At 43.4% G+C, this 15,494-nt stretch overlaps 1 protein-coding gene across 1 annotated transcript; it reads right to left on the bottom strand.

Annotated features, from left to right (window-relative positions):
- Window positions 1–2,591: 2,591 nt before the first annotated feature.
- mafba (MAF bZIP transcription factor Ba) lies at window positions 2,592–6,182 on the bottom strand. The gene is made up of 2 exons (XM_054797780.1): window positions 5,954–6,182; window positions 2,592–5,744 (listed from the first exon to the last, which is right to left on the bottom strand). Exon 2 carries the CDS (start codon window positions 5,735–5,737, stop codon window positions 4,505–4,507), a length of 1,233 nt encoding a protein of 410 aa, XP_054653755.1. The 5' UTR covers window positions 5,738–5,744; window positions 5,954–6,182; the 3' UTR covers window positions 2,592–4,504.
- Window positions 6,183–15,494: the final 9,312 nt, after the last annotated feature.

The raw sequence follows: 15,494 nt of genomic DNA on the forward strand, positions 1-15,494 counted from the left end.
AGGTTGACAAATGCATATGAATTACTTATTCAAAACACATGAGTAAATTTATTTGCCAAGAGAACGTGTTGCTGCTTGACAATCGATGAAAGAGCTTCCAGCATTTGCTTCTTGCTTAAGTTGGGACCTGTTATTTGTTTTGACCCTACATTCGGGAAAGGTTGATTTAGTGCATACATTTATCAAGTGTTTCCCATTTCACCAGTTGTTGATTAAATGATACAATGTTGTTTGGCAAACTGTCCAGTTGAATGCACGATTCAAAACGAGTCTACCATATTCTGTGAGGAAAATATCCACCTGTGTGTTTCACAGTGTACATGATGTCTGAGGTCTGATGTCATTTTGAAGCTGTCCTGATCTGAACTGTTGCTAGGGAAGGAGACAAGAAGAGAAAGATTTGAACAAAAAAAATAAAGTAAGATGATGAGGATGAGTAGCAACTTGCTGTTGAAAAGAAATGCAACACTGTGAAACGTCTGCCACCCCTTACAGCGTGAAAGTAAAATGCAGATTACACACTAGACTTGTTTTAGGAAACAACATTCTTCCTTTGCAATGGTTTTGGGCAAACAGGCACACACACACATATTCACTCTCTCAGTGACAAGTTATTCTCCAGTGAGCACGCATGTGTGTTCAATTCCTAGGAAATCATTTGGACCTGTAAGCAGAGTGCCTTGGTGGTACAGAGCTGAGTTTGATTGGTTATGTGAGTGTTTAAAGAGATAATTAAAGCTAATATTTAACCACATGTGAACTTGAAATGCATTAAAAATGTGCATGTTTGGCGAATTGGGAAAGATGCGTGAGTTTGTGGTGTTTGGGGTCAAAGGTCAAAGAGAGTGAGAGCATGGCTAAGGCTAACATTTGGGGAGTTTTACAGGCCTACTGTACAGATGAGCTCACTCTTAAAAGACAGTCTTGTCAGCTTTCGGGCAGCCGTCAATGGACTCTTCAGTGGTGCAGCTGCTGAGGCAAGAATCTGGAGGCTGGGAGAGTAAACTGAATGCAGATAGGATCTCTGCGGGGGGGCCGTGAACGTGCGATCGGAGACTAAAATCATTACGGTACGCCTGGTCTCTGTGTCCTTGGCTCTTCCGCTGAGCTGTGCCTCATGCGCTCCACTACAGTCCCCTCCCCTGCTGCCTTTGTTCCTCTTTACACTTCTTCTAGTTTCACAACATAGACGCTCCTCTGCTGAGGGCGACACATCACGGACTCGCAAGGAAAGTCACTCTTTTGTCATAAGTAGCAAAAACAGGTCCTGCGTTTATACTCTATCTGTCTTTTGCTCTGATTGCTGCAGTGACACACGTACTGCATACTTCAAAGACGCCAAAGGTGACATAATTAGTGATAATACAAGAAAAATATTCCACAAGTTCGTTTCTGAATCATTACAAACATGAATTTTTAATGCAGAATGACAAAGGTTTTTTTAATGTCTTCTTTGGATTGTTGATTTATTTAGATTTATTTGAGATTAAGTACATCACATCAGAACTTCCATCTGAGGAGTAGTTTAAATGGTCATAATGATACATTTACTAAACAGGTGGCTTTTATTCAAATATCTTTATATATTTTAAAAAAATGTTTAGCAAATCAAACAACAAACCCTCACTTTTTCTGTTAAACAGTAATCACTCAACCATAAGTGTAAGTGGAGACCCGTTTGTCCTGGTTCACCCCAGCTGCACTCCTGCCCCAGACTGCAGAAGCAGAACACAAGCACACAGGCAGAGAGAATGTAAACTAGACCCACTCTCGTCTCCTTCTCATTGGCTGATGGACTTCCTTGCTGATTTGTCCTTGAGAATGTGCAGACACGGACCAGATAATGTTCTGACACCAGAAACTCCCATCAACACTTACGCTCCCCTCTTGTGTTACTTTTCTGCTTCATGTCGCACTTTTTTAAAGCATGATGTTGATCATTTCGTGCAGTCGAATGACTGAAGACATCTTCATGTTTAACTTCACACAGCAACGCGCAAACCCAACACGCACTTCTTGCACGAGAGTAACACCTCAGTCATACATTCTATCAATATTAACAATAAAAAGATGACCCTGCACCGCGTTGCACACAGGATCAGTTTTAGTCTCACCTCAGCAGGCGATCGGATTTTTCCCCCCCACACCACGCCAGTTTGAGCCTGTAAGTATATTCAAAGCCATGCACGACCCCTGAAATTATGTTTTCACTTCATGTAAATATAAGGTTTTGGTATTTTTTTCGTCTTCCGTGTTGCAAGGTCAAGAGCTCCTTTTACCTAGTGCGGAGGTTTGTGCAGAAGTCAGCAGAGACCAGCAGAATGCACCACAAGCCCCCCGTCCTCATTCATGAAGTCGCATCGTGTGGAATGCAGTCCACACAGCAAAGGGATGCAAGTAATGTGGAAAATATTGCATTAATGTTGTATAAAATGCCTTGCGTGACTATAATGTCTTAATAATTCCCTGCGCTACTTTCGCTACATTTTATTGGAAAATAACACCTTGATATATATATATAATACTAAAATACATATATGTTGTCGTTATGCAAAAAGACTTTCTTAAGTAAAAAGTCTGAGAGGGAAATATTGCCATTTCAATGACTTTAATAAGCAAAATAGGAAACAATTTCTTCCAAAAACAACCAAAAATAAGACAAAACAGAAACCAGCCTGAATGGAACAGTTCAAATTTAAGTGTTTAACTATTATTCATATAAACAGGATTGAAAATTGATCCCCATCATGACAAAGTACATGGAAATGAAGAAAACAAAACAACAACCCGCTGCTGCAGTTTCAGTTCGATTTCAACACAGTTGAATCAAAAAAAAGAAAGATTGTTAAAATGCATGACGTTTCAACAATAGTTTAAAATGCAAGCACCATGCTTATTCGATATGATCTGACAGTCTGTTAATTTAAATCATTAAAATAAAAAACTTTGTTGAACTATGCATCTGGCCAGCAGAACCAGAATTATCAAATAATAATAATAATACAAAGACAAATAAACATATACCATAAAAAACGGTTTTCAATTTGAGCATTTGCACCACCTGAATCCCCTTTTTTACTGACCTGCAGAAAAAAAATCAGGAAAACACTGAGCAGTAATTTCAAACTTTGCATCACAGTCTAATCATTCTCCAACAGGGAATTTGCTGCACTTTCAAAAAACAAAACACGTTTTTTAATATATACCCTCAGTCACTACTCGGTCATCTACAGGTGGCTGAATATCGAAGTGATTATTGGCTTTTTAATTCATTAAATCCAAGATTTTTTTTGCATTGGGATAAATAAAAAGTCACATTAATTTCATATTAAAATGTATTTCCCTGTGTTTTCACCCGATTGTTAAAGTTGATGCAGAAAACTTACAAATGTGATTTGTTTAATGTGGATCCAAAAAAATGGAGCGGCCACATGCTTCATCACCTCCCGCCAAATGTTAATCTTTGCACTTTGTGAACCTTCAACATCATTAAAGCATCTAAGCATGTCTTCCTGGAGGGGGGTTGTGCAAATGTCAACGTGAAAACATAAAAAAAATCATCATCCAAAAGTGCACTTGACACACAAAGTTTGATGAATTTAAATGCAACTGTAAAACTGGAAATAAGATGCACTGCTCTTTCAGTCAATCCTGCCAAGGAGCAACTATAACAGAACGTAAAAATACATAAGAAACGCAACACAAAGAAAGACAGAAGTTCAAACCAGCCTCCTCAATCTTGTGCAGTTTTGCGGTTGCATAATATTTACAAGCCCAAATAACGCCCCCTCCCCCCAGCATATGATGCTATATGATGCTGCACAGGCAGTCCTGCTGTTCTGTCCCCGCTGCATTTCTTCAACCTCCCCCCCCCACAAAAAAAAACTATGGCGAAGCGCAGATCAACAACATGCTCTTATTATACACGAGATGATGAACGTACAAAATAGAAATTATTACCATACATGTCCAGCATGCAGGATTAATATTTAATGCAGATTTTTTTCGTTTCTCTATATATTCGAATATAACCAAGCAGGCAATAAATCAATGAGATATGGCATAAAATGCCCTCCCCTGTGAAGGGTTAGTTTGCATAAAGTGGAGTCTTGCTTTTTTTTTCTTCTGGAGAGGATTCTAGACGGCCCGCTAGAGTGGAGAGGTCAGGCCTCCTTGCTGTTCCACAACAATGTCCTCATTTCATAACAAGATATTTTATGTGGCCACCATCCCCACATGTAAAAGTTGCTCAAAGGACGGTCAAAGTTCATCAGTCGATGCTTCTCTTTGAGGGGGGAAAGAAAGTCTCTTCTCTACAAGCAAGTAGTCTACAAATATGCTGCCTGAATGGGAATGATTACATATGGATACTATCTGGTCTTCTAACATGGTTATAATCGTTACCTATCATAAACAGTATGGGGGTGTTTATTGTTGCTATATAATCAGTCAATGTGTGTTCAAGGTGGATGGTGTCTCTCGTTTATCGTCACAAGAAAACAACTCACATGAAGAACTCTGGTGATGAGGGGTTGTCGCTGGTCGAGCCCGCTTCACGGAAACCACCGGTGGGCCCCGAGCCTGCCAGTTTCTCGCACTTGAGTTTGTAGGCGTCCCTCTCCCTGGCCAGGCGGCTGATCTCCGCCTTGAGCTGCTCCACCTGGTTCATCAGCTGCGTCTTCTCGTTCTCCAGCACGTGCTTCTGCTGCACCCGCTTGAACCTGCACGACTGCGCGTAGCCACGGTTCTTCAGGGTCCTGCGCTTCTGCTTGAGGCGGATCACCTCGTCCTTGGTGAAGCCGCGCAGGTGTCTGTTGAGCTCCCGCACCGACATGGAGACCAACTGCTCGTCCGAGAAGCGGTCCTCCACGCTGAGCCCGCCCGCTGAGCCGTGGTGTGACGCCGACTGGCCCAGGTGACCATGAGGGTGGTGGTGGTGATGATGGTGGCGGTGGTGGTGGAGTGTTTGGTGGGCCTCTGGAGACACCGGGGACGGGCTGTCGGGGTCCTGGTTGTTGTTGTGGTGGTGGTGCTGGCTGTGTGGGTGGTTGTGTGCTCCCGCGTGAGCTGACAGTTCCTCGGCATGGTGTGCCATGGCCCCCGCGTATGGATGGTGGTGCTGCTGGCCGTGGCCGTGGTGGCTGTGGTGATGATGCGGACCCCTGTAGCCCTCGAAGGCGCCTTGCTGCTGCAGCTGCTGTTGGACGTGCGGAGGCGGAGGGTGGCCGTGGTTCGTGGCTCCAATGAGGGCCTCCACTGCGTCCTCGGGGGTCAGGCTGAGGGTTTGTGGGTCCATCTGCTGGTGGTAGCCGCCGCTGGGCAGCCAGTACAACTCCTCCAGGTGGTTCTTTTGCTCGGTAGGGCTAAAGCTGGGCGAAGAGGGCACAGAGCTGCAGGGTGTGCTGATCGGCGTGGAGGACACCGAGCCCTGTGGTTGGAGGCGGTTACACTGACGCACTCCTCCGCGCTCCAGCCCGGCCAAACCCTCCTTCTTGACGTCAAACTTCATCAGGTCAAAATCATTGACATATTCCAGAGCCAGAGGGCTGCTGGGTATCTCCGGGCCCATGCTCAGCTCTGCACTCATGCTGCCGTCGCGACTCTTTCGCAGGTATGCAAATGAGCTTGCAAGCGTCGCCAAAACGGACTTGTGGATCAGCCTCTCTTCTCTCCTTTCTTGTTTCATGCAATAGTTCTTTTGGCTCATCCAGCGCTGTGCACTGACTTGCTGTAGCATGAAACACCTTGAGGAAAAAAGTGCAGGAGGAAAAAACTTTCAGACTCAAGCTCTGCTCACTGTTTACGTCATGTAGACTTCTACTGTGGCATGGACAACCAGGCAGGAGAGGTAGAAAGAAAGCAACTGGCCTCAGTGCACAAGTAAAGCAGTCCCTTCAGTAGTGTGCATTCACAACAACTTTCAAAAACATAAATAAGAACAGTAAAGAAATACCAAGTTAGCTCGCAGCGACGGGCACCAGTCCTCGTTGCAACTTGTTGGTAAGTCCTCTTTTTCTCCAGGAAAATAAAAGGAGCAAGTCGGCAGATTAAATAGGGCGTCTGATTTTCGCTGAGAAGCAGCTTTTTCCAGCTCTGCACCGCAGAGATTTAACGCCTCCCTTCCTCTCTCTTTCTCTCTCCTCCACTCCAGTATCCAGCAGACTGCTCTCCCAGCCAGCCTGAGCTTTATGCTTATAGAGCCCGGTGACGTGTTGCCAGAGGCGGGATCCATGGCACGCCACCGTCCAATGGGAGCCGGGCTCTGACTTGAAATAGAAGAAGGGAACGCGGGTGAGAGGAGAGGCGGGAGGAATCTTGACAGTCACAGACAGTCAGCTGACCGAGCAACCTCAAAGCAAAAGGTGGGACCACACCACCAGCGGCTCCTCTTGTTCCCTTCTCTTATCACATTTGCAGATCTTTAATGAGCACTTCATGGCCCCCATAACACATCCTTATGACGCAATAACCTGTGATGACAGTTAGCTAAAGTTTGTACGTAAGACTGTCCTTGCTGTTTACTGTTGATTTGTTATCATGTCATTTTAATGAGCCAGAAAGTTAGCACAACAGGCCAGCAACTAATTATTTACAACATAAAGTCATGTGTGCAAAACTGTAATGTTTATTTATTTATGTATTTATGTATTTATTTATTTATTTATTTAAAACAACATTGGTCAGTCACAAACACCACACAGTCACTGGAGCTCACTTGTCCTTGTGTATCGATCTATCGATCTGTCTTTGCCCTTGTTATTCCTAACTTAATAATATTTACATAACATGATCAAATACAGTATTCGTATACTATTTTGCAGTATAATTCTAGAGCATGTAGTGTCCTCCACTCCAGGCACCTCTTGGCTCCCACACGTTGTTTCCACGCAGCCGTGTGCCTTTGGAGCCCAAGTCAGGCTCAAGGCTGCCCCTGCGTGGACAACATACGCACCTGTGCAGCCGCGTAGATACTCTGCTCGTGCACTTTATTCGTTGTCTTTGCCACTTGACTCTTGTTTAAAAAGTCCAACAACAGCTGACGTAACATGCGTCATCACGGCTATTTTCGTTTTGTAACACAGACACTTAAGTGTGTCAATACTGGTTGTATTTATTAGGCACGGCATTGGATGCGCCATGCGTATATGCAGAAATACCTAAAATAACTGTTGTTAATGATTAAATAATTATTTCCATATATTTCCATGTGAAATCAGCTGCGAGTAAACGATATTTATCAGGCTTACAACTGAGAACAGTGAAAGGCTGGTTTCTAAATGTGTAAAACAACTCGAGCAGCGACTTGAATTCTTTTGTGACTGTAATATGTGACTGTATGTTTATTTCACTATTTTTATTACACATATATAAAGTCATAAATTAAGTAAATATATTTGTCTCCTCTTCCTAAATTGCGTAAATGCACTAACAATGTTAACGCCTAAATTATGGTACGATGTTTTACACGCTATTTATTTTAACAGTACACTAACTACGAGTGATTTGTGACCATTTATTATTTCTAATGTAACCAACACGGGTTGCTATCAATTGTATTATTGCTAACAATAGTATATAGCTCTTAAAGTATACACGTAAATATATTCTGTATCGTTTCAAATGATTATTTTTTTGAACATTTGTTTTATATATTTGTTTTAGTACAAATCTTCAAATAAACTTTAATTTATCGTCTCACTGCTGGCAGTGCTCTATTTTTTAACAATCCAGGTAATTAAAATTAAAATTGTTGTCTTTTATTCCCATCACCTGCAGACAAGCTTCGTAACTCACAAGTTCCAACATGAAAAACGCCCGGAAGCATCGAACCTAACCGAGCAGCCCTTAAACGTCCTCCCCGGAATGGCCGACCCGGCGGCGGCCCCGTTAGGTGGTCCTGCTCGCTCCTTCTTGGAGCCCGGTGTCTAATAGAAGAGAAGTGTACAGGCGAAGCTGGCGGCGGCTCTTCCTCTCCGCTAATAAGCGCCCGTAATGGAGGGACCAGATGTAAAAAAAAAAAAAAAAGAAAGAAAGAAAAAAAAGCGTCAGTGTCAGCAGCATATCGGTGGTTAATGATCTATTAAGTGATGTGTGTGCTTATGGGCAGCGGGAAAAAGTGTCGATGCTTGCTTATTTGCCCCTAATGAGAGTGCCATCCTACGGATTTTAGGAATGAATAACGTGAAATAAAATCAGCCTTAAATGTTGCATTGAGCAGTTGAAGCGAGGAGGCTGCAGCAGCTGCATCTCGCGTCCAACATTTCACAACATTTGAGCATTTCTTAACTTTTTCCGTGTGTGTCACACCTGCAAGAGGCCGGCTGCTCCCGCATTTGGAGGCCCGTGGACGAGCACCCTTGATTGGACCTCTGGCCGAGGACACATCCATGCACACCTGCATCACCACACCATTTTTGGATCTGTGCAACAGAATGGAAGGATGTCATTGGATGCACTTTATTTTCCCCCATTAGACTGTGTCCCACTGTGAGTTGAACGACTGGCTGGTCGATTATGGCCATTTAGCGTGAGTCCCCCCACCGGGTGAAGAGAACGAGAGGAAGCAGAATTTTAAGGCGGCGTGATGGGCAGAGTGAAGGATGACGAGCCGGTGATTGCACGGCTGCTTTTACGCATGTGAGTTGTAATCAGAACAGCACATGGAAATAATAGAAGAAACCCGCAGTTTATTTTGCAGCTACCAAGTGAGTCATTTACAGGTTTACATAAGTGTTACAGCTATTACTATTAATTCCTGTTGTTTTGCATTTATGAATGACTCCAGGAAGACTGCACACGCTTGTTTAACTTCTAAAAGTCCAGTTTAATGATGCGCACAATGTGATCTTTTTGCATCACTGTTTTAACAGGCTATTAACAACGTACAGTTACTCAGGCATTCTTGTTTACTCCAGACTGATCGATTATCTCTGTGAAAACATGTATTATTAAGACTGTCTGTGTCTAGCCTGTGAAGGAAGCCAACAACAACCACATCAGACATAATTGACACACCACGCTCTTTAAGGGACAACACAAGGTGAGATAAGTGCAAATTCAGACACACTCATTAATATGGAACAACAATCGATTTAACAGAGGAGATGGTATGTGAGATTCAGTATCTTTAAACCCACCCTGCTTCCTCCTGTCTCTCAGTGATTATACACTCGTGTTACCTGAAGTGTTTGCATGAACACGCTCAGTTTATTTCATGTGACAGGGCGCCCCCGGTGGCACGTTTGTTCACTACTACCAGTTTGATGATCAGCGTCACCAGTGGCATGCAGCCATTTACCCCCCCACACACAGCTCCAACTTCTCAACGTCACTTACATATGTATTTAATTTACAACACAAGCTAGCAGGCAGAATATAAAAATATGGTGGCGAGGCCAAGACATAATTGTGGGCCTTCTGTTATATTAGATGTCTCTGATTGGCAGGCTGTAAATACAATATAACAGCAAATAAATGTCATGCATCTTTTGGCTTGATGCCAGAAAGGGGAAAAAACCCAACAATAGAGTTGCCTTTTTCCTGAGGTTCCTCTGCTAATTTAAATTGCAATGCTTTGCATAGTAGTTTGGCCTCCTCCCAATTTGCTTATCGTGCAGAATCAGATGCCTATCTTGAGGTTTTCTCAAAACCACGATAGAATGCAGGCATCCAGCATGCGCGTGTAACATGTACAAACTCAGAAGTTATTCATGCCCACTGCACTCCTATACAAATGGTAAGTATGTCCTTATGAAAATTATTAGACAGAGCACAGCAGATTACTAATTTGCTGTCATGCTGCCAAATATCTGTTTTGTATGAAATGTTCACATGATATAAGATTGTAGAAAATATGTCCTCTTCTACTTGTACCTATGCGAACATTCTACTAAGATAAGCATCACTTTTCACTTTTTTTTGTTGTTCTCTGGATTTCCTGCAGCTGATTGCCGATCAGTGGTGACACTGTGGGATCATGTGGCTCAAGAGCCGAGCTGGTGTTTTTTGGGATGGGGGAGTGGGGCAGATGTTTGTGACTCAGGAATTACAATTTCAACTAATTGACATTGTTATTATTTTCAATAACTGAAATTTACCTTAGTCTAACTTAAAGGTAAGTTGAAGGTCAAAGGTCTGTTCTCCAAAAAAAAATTTTTAGGAAACATGAGATCAGGTGATCTATGGGTCAAAGCTCACCTGTTTTTCATTTCAGAAAATTATCTTTGCTTCATTTGATTGTGGAGTCAATAATGCATTTCCCGTTTCCCTCTCCCTGTCTTCTTGGTCTCTCCCCCTGGCTGCGTGGGTCACCTCCTTGCCTCTCGACTCTCTCACCCCTCTCCTCTGGCCCTGGCCCTGCCCACCCCAGGTCATTTATCATGGACCAGGAGGGTAGCCCCCAGGCCTGCAGGCCGCTGTCAGCCCCTGCAATCGCCTCTTTGTGGCTCCCAGCAAACAAGTGTCGGATCAGCAAAAGTCTATTAAAGCCTGGTGGGCCTTTCTCAGCCAATTGGGTCCGGGTCAGTGAGCTGCTCTCCTCGCTGCTCCGAGAGTTCTTTGTGTCGCTGCCGATCGCTGACACAGATCCCCACAAGATTAATGATTTTTAGCAGCCACTTGCAGGGTACTTCACCGTTCCTCTCTTTGCCCCCTCTTTGCTCCACTTGTTATGCCCCCTTTCTTCCCCGTCAACTCATTTCTCATACTCTATCATTTTATTTCTTGTTTTTCTCCTAGCTCCTCCGCTTCCCCAGTAACCCAATCAATGCTAACCGTGTGTGTTTTCATTTTCAAAGATCATTATCTCCATAGCTGATTGCCTCTAATGCCTAATGAATCTAAAGAATGTTGATAACCAACTTTAAAATCCACATTAGAATCCTGGCAGCCTTCCTCACAGGGAGCCTCAAGAGGCCCTGAGTAATTTGAAATCTTCCAACCCCCTTTCACCAGTTCCATGTTGGTCATGTTCTCAGTGTTGTTTCCAGTAATTACTGCAGGTTAAGTGCACGTCCCGGAGCCCAGTGGAGGCAGCTCTATCCCTCACCTGGGACATGACTCAGCACAGCTCAGGTCATCCGGCCATTTCCCTGACCACTGGACCACACCCCAGCCTACTCTAAAGCCACAGGAGCAGCTCTCATGTTCACTTACATCATGTAATGCAAAGGTAGTTTTATTTACCGGCTGATTGTTTCCTGAAACACAGCCTCAGGCGGGCGTCTACAACAGTTTAACATATACAAATGCCTGCACTGTTTTTATCCTATGTACGTAGTTCTATGGAAAGCTAATGCAAGTTATTGATTTTGACAAGAATATTATCAAGAAGTAGAAAATCAGTGCAGACAAAAAGACTTACCGATATAAACCTATCTATTTACCGATAGCTAGATAGCTAGATAGATAATTTATTAATCTCCAAAAGAAATTCACATTTCCAGCAGCTCTGCAAAAATGTCATAATAAACATAATAAACCATGGACTCTGGATCTGTCTTTAGTAGTGACGCAATTGCAAAAGATAGAGGTGACATGGGTGATGTAGGTGACGTAGACACAAATGCAGTTGACAATGGCAGCCGAAGCAACAAGCTGGTGTTCAGCGTTGCTGAGCCATGTGGCGTGACACCGGAAGCAGTTTAGAGTTGGGTGACTCGGAACCCGACCCTGATTCTTCTGACGAGTGGCTGCCGTCTGGATCGGTCAGCAGCAGGGATTATTCCCCACATCCAGCAGACCCCACCGTCACTCTGCTTGAATTTGCTTCTCCTTGTTTTCTCTGTTTTTTGTTCAAAATCAGGTATTTTTGCTGAAACTACCCTATGTTGTACTGCCAATATCTAAAAAAAGGCTGAAAACAAACTTTTTTTCTGATGAAAGAAGAGAGTCTAAAGCTTCCTTACATACTGTAGTTTCAATGTTTATGTAGTCCTAAAACTCAATATTCTGTGGGTCTTGAAAGTTCAGCCAAAATTCCCCCAAAACTCTGTCAGTATGGAGCTCTCTGCTCTGAACATGGCTAGCAGTCAATGAGTTAACTACCTCGGGGTCTTGTCCACGAGCGAGAGAAGGATGGAACGCAAGATCGACAGGCGAATTGGTGCGGCGTCTGCAGTGTTGCGGACTCTGCATTGGTCTGTTGTGGTTTGGGTAGTGACCAGAGAACCAAAGAACAAGATCGCGGGTACAAGCGGCCAAAATGAGTTGTCTCCATAGGGTGGCTGGGCTCGCCCTTAGAGATAAGGCGAGAAGCACTGTCAAGCACTGGGAGAAAGTCGCAATAGAACTGCTGCTTGAGAGGAGCCAGATGAGGTGGCTCTGGCATCTGGCCAGGATGCCTCCCGGACACCTCCCTGGGGAGATGATCAGGGCATGTCAGACCAGTAGGGGATCTCGGGGAAGACCCAGGCCACGTTGGAGAGACTATGTCTCTCAACCTAGGGATCCGCTGGACAAAGTAGCTGGAGAGAGGAATGTGTTCCCTGCTTAAGCTGTTGCCCCTGCAACCAAAATTCGGATAAGTGGAAGAAGATGGATGGATTGATGGAATTTTAATTAAAATATCTTTTTATACCATTAGATTAATAAAGTGTCCTGATTGTATGGATTTAAGAACAATGCAAGTTATAAATAAATGAATTAAAAAGTGAAATATGCTCTGCAGTGTTGTAGTTATCCAATGCGCTTTATAGATATGGCACATTTAAAAACATGGATGTTCACTGAAGTGCTGCACAGTGGTTAAAATACAAATAAAAACAAGATAAAACTAAAACAATTAAGGCCATGTGAAATCTACAGCTAGATCTTCTATGTGCTTAGCGTGTGTGTGTGTGTCTGTGTGTGTGTGTTTCTAATAAACTGTCAGTGAAAAGCTGCTCCTGTGTGTGTGTGTGTGTGTGTGTGTGTGTGTGTGTGTGTGTGTGTGTGTGTGTGCGTGTGCGCATGTGTGTGTGTAACGGCGTGTCTGTTTTAGGACTGAATGGATTAGCTCAGCCCGTGTCCGTGTCCATCTACCTGCCCTGTTTCCCATCTGATTCATCTTCTTGTGTGTGTGTGTGTGTGTGTGTATGTGTATTTGTTGGTACATGAACCTTGTTGTAAATGGTTATAGATTGGAAGACACCGTCACACTGGCAGTCTGGATCATTACTCACACAGATAGGGAGAGACCCTGGGCTGAGGAACCCCGGAATATCCTCCTCCTTCATGCTCCCTCCTGCATAGGTACACACACACATCCCCAGGTTATTCTTTTCTATCACAGTGCTTGCATTTCACTACATACACCCCCCCAACATGAAGAGACGCCAACTCGATGTTCCCCCACAGAGAGGGGGGTTCTTGTAGTCTTTCTTTGTACCCTCCTTCTTTACCTGTTCTTTTTCTCGTTCATTTCTACCTCCTTCTCATCTCTGTGGCATATTCCTTCCTCCCTCCCACATAAGTACATATCAGAAAGTTGAACCATTGAGAAACTATTGCATAAGAGCAATGCGTGTGCTCATACTGAACAATTCAAGTAACGGTCTGGTTTTGATGGCAAATTCTGCATAGCTGCATCTTCATTTGGTTATTAAGTGTGTTTCCTAACAGCTGGGAGAGGAAATACAGCCACATGGACAACACTGCAGTAAAGAGATACAGTGTGTCATGCTTGACTGTGTGTTTGATTCCTGATAAGGCGTGTTTGCTGCTCTCACGGCTTGAACGCTGATTTTTATATTCATACATTGTGTAGCAGTATGTATGCATGTATGTGTGTATGTGTTGGAGAGGAGCATGGGGGGTGTATGTATGGGTGGAGAGTCTGTAAATAAATCTGTTTGGGGATTGGGGGTGCTCAGATGAAATATGGTTCCGGGGATATGGAGCAATGTGAAAAACCCGGCAACGCTTGGGAATAACAAATCTCCTGATGTCGTCTTGCCACAAAATAAATACACTCCCCATACAAGTCATCCATCTGGACTATGAGTGGTAGCACAGACGCCCCCAATACACCCCCAACACACACACACACACATGCACCCATCACAGATAAAGAGTATTTATTTACACGTATTTGTTTGTTTAATTAAATGAAAACCGCTGCAGGGGGATTGGCATGTGAGTTGTTTTAATTTCAATATTTGTTAATGAAGCAACGATTCCACCAAGTTGGCAGGGAGGTCCTGAGCTGAGAATCATTTGAATGTTTAGAAAGCTTAGATAAGGCAAAGGGTGTGTACTGTTTATGTGTGTGTTCACCCTCTGCTAAAAATATTTGCATGGTTTATGTGTAAATTGGTGATGGATGGGAGGCATATCAGAGATGAATGGGTTTTTTTATATGAAATATACACATTTCCTCGCTTTTATCAATGTACTAACAAGTACATGAATCACTGCCACTCACTTCCATAGCACTAGACGTACATTCATACATTCATACATTCAATCTCACCCTCATCTTACCGACTTTCTCACATCTGTTCTTCCTTTTAGCTTTATTTGTTTATATCATGTGTGATATAAATTAGCTCATTTCTCAAACAGATATGCATCTCTCACCAGTGACTGTGAACATTTCGTATACTTAAGGGTGATTGTTTCAGAAATGTCTCTCAGTGTTTCAGATGGACGACGTGCAAAGAGCTACAGGCTGCAAACTCTGTCACATGATGATGACGGGAGGCCAATTATACCAGCGTGCCATATTGTAAACTACTCGTCATTAGCAGGCCTATCCCAGCTAATGATCGCGCTGGAGATGAACAGGGCCGATGTGGAGAAGAATCTTAATAAGGAGGGCTGTTTGAGAGTGGAGCCGTGTCATTAAGCCCAGCTGTGTCGCACCAGGATACGGGCCGTGTTGAGCTGTAAAGCTGCGCTGCTACCCCAGCGAAGGCCACAGCCTCAAGCAGCACAAGGGACCAATGACGCTCTAATGGCTTTTTCTATCCAAAAATGGTCAAAGAGAAATAAGATAAGTGTCAAAAACATGCAGCCAAATGAAATTAATATCCAGCACTGAATGTTTCAATCACAGCCTCCCAGGGACTCTCCAGCTAAAGAGTCAATAAGATGAGGGAGGGGAGAAGATACTCCCTCACTCCTTCTGTCTTCTCTGCTCTGTTTGCATACTCACATTTCTCCTCCTCACTTCATAAACAAACACAGCTCTAATTATGAGAACATTACTCCTCATCACACACTCGCGCTTACAAACTTTTTCACCTGAGGAAAATCAGTTTGCAATGAATTCATGTTACTATTATTCAAATATTACCCAACACATTTGTGCAGTTGTGACTACTTTAGTGCCAAAATTGTCTCATACAAGCCAGACAATTAAAAATGTACATTCTCTCTGCTGACCTTTGGCCAGAGCCGGCTGGCCCATTAGGCTACATAAATGCTAAGGGCACCACAAAATTTGAAAAAAAAACTCACTTTCAATATAATTATATTAAAACTAGTTATGAATATGAACTCTTATATTGGAAAAG

The sequence above is a fragment of the Dunckerocampus dactyliophorus genome, chromosome 1, assembly GCF_027744805.1.
Source record: "Dunckerocampus dactyliophorus isolate RoL2022-P2 chromosome 1, RoL_Ddac_1.1, whole genome shotgun sequence".
Classification (NCBI taxonomy): domain Eukaryota; kingdom Metazoa; phylum Chordata; class Actinopteri; order Syngnathiformes; family Syngnathidae; genus Dunckerocampus; species Dunckerocampus dactyliophorus.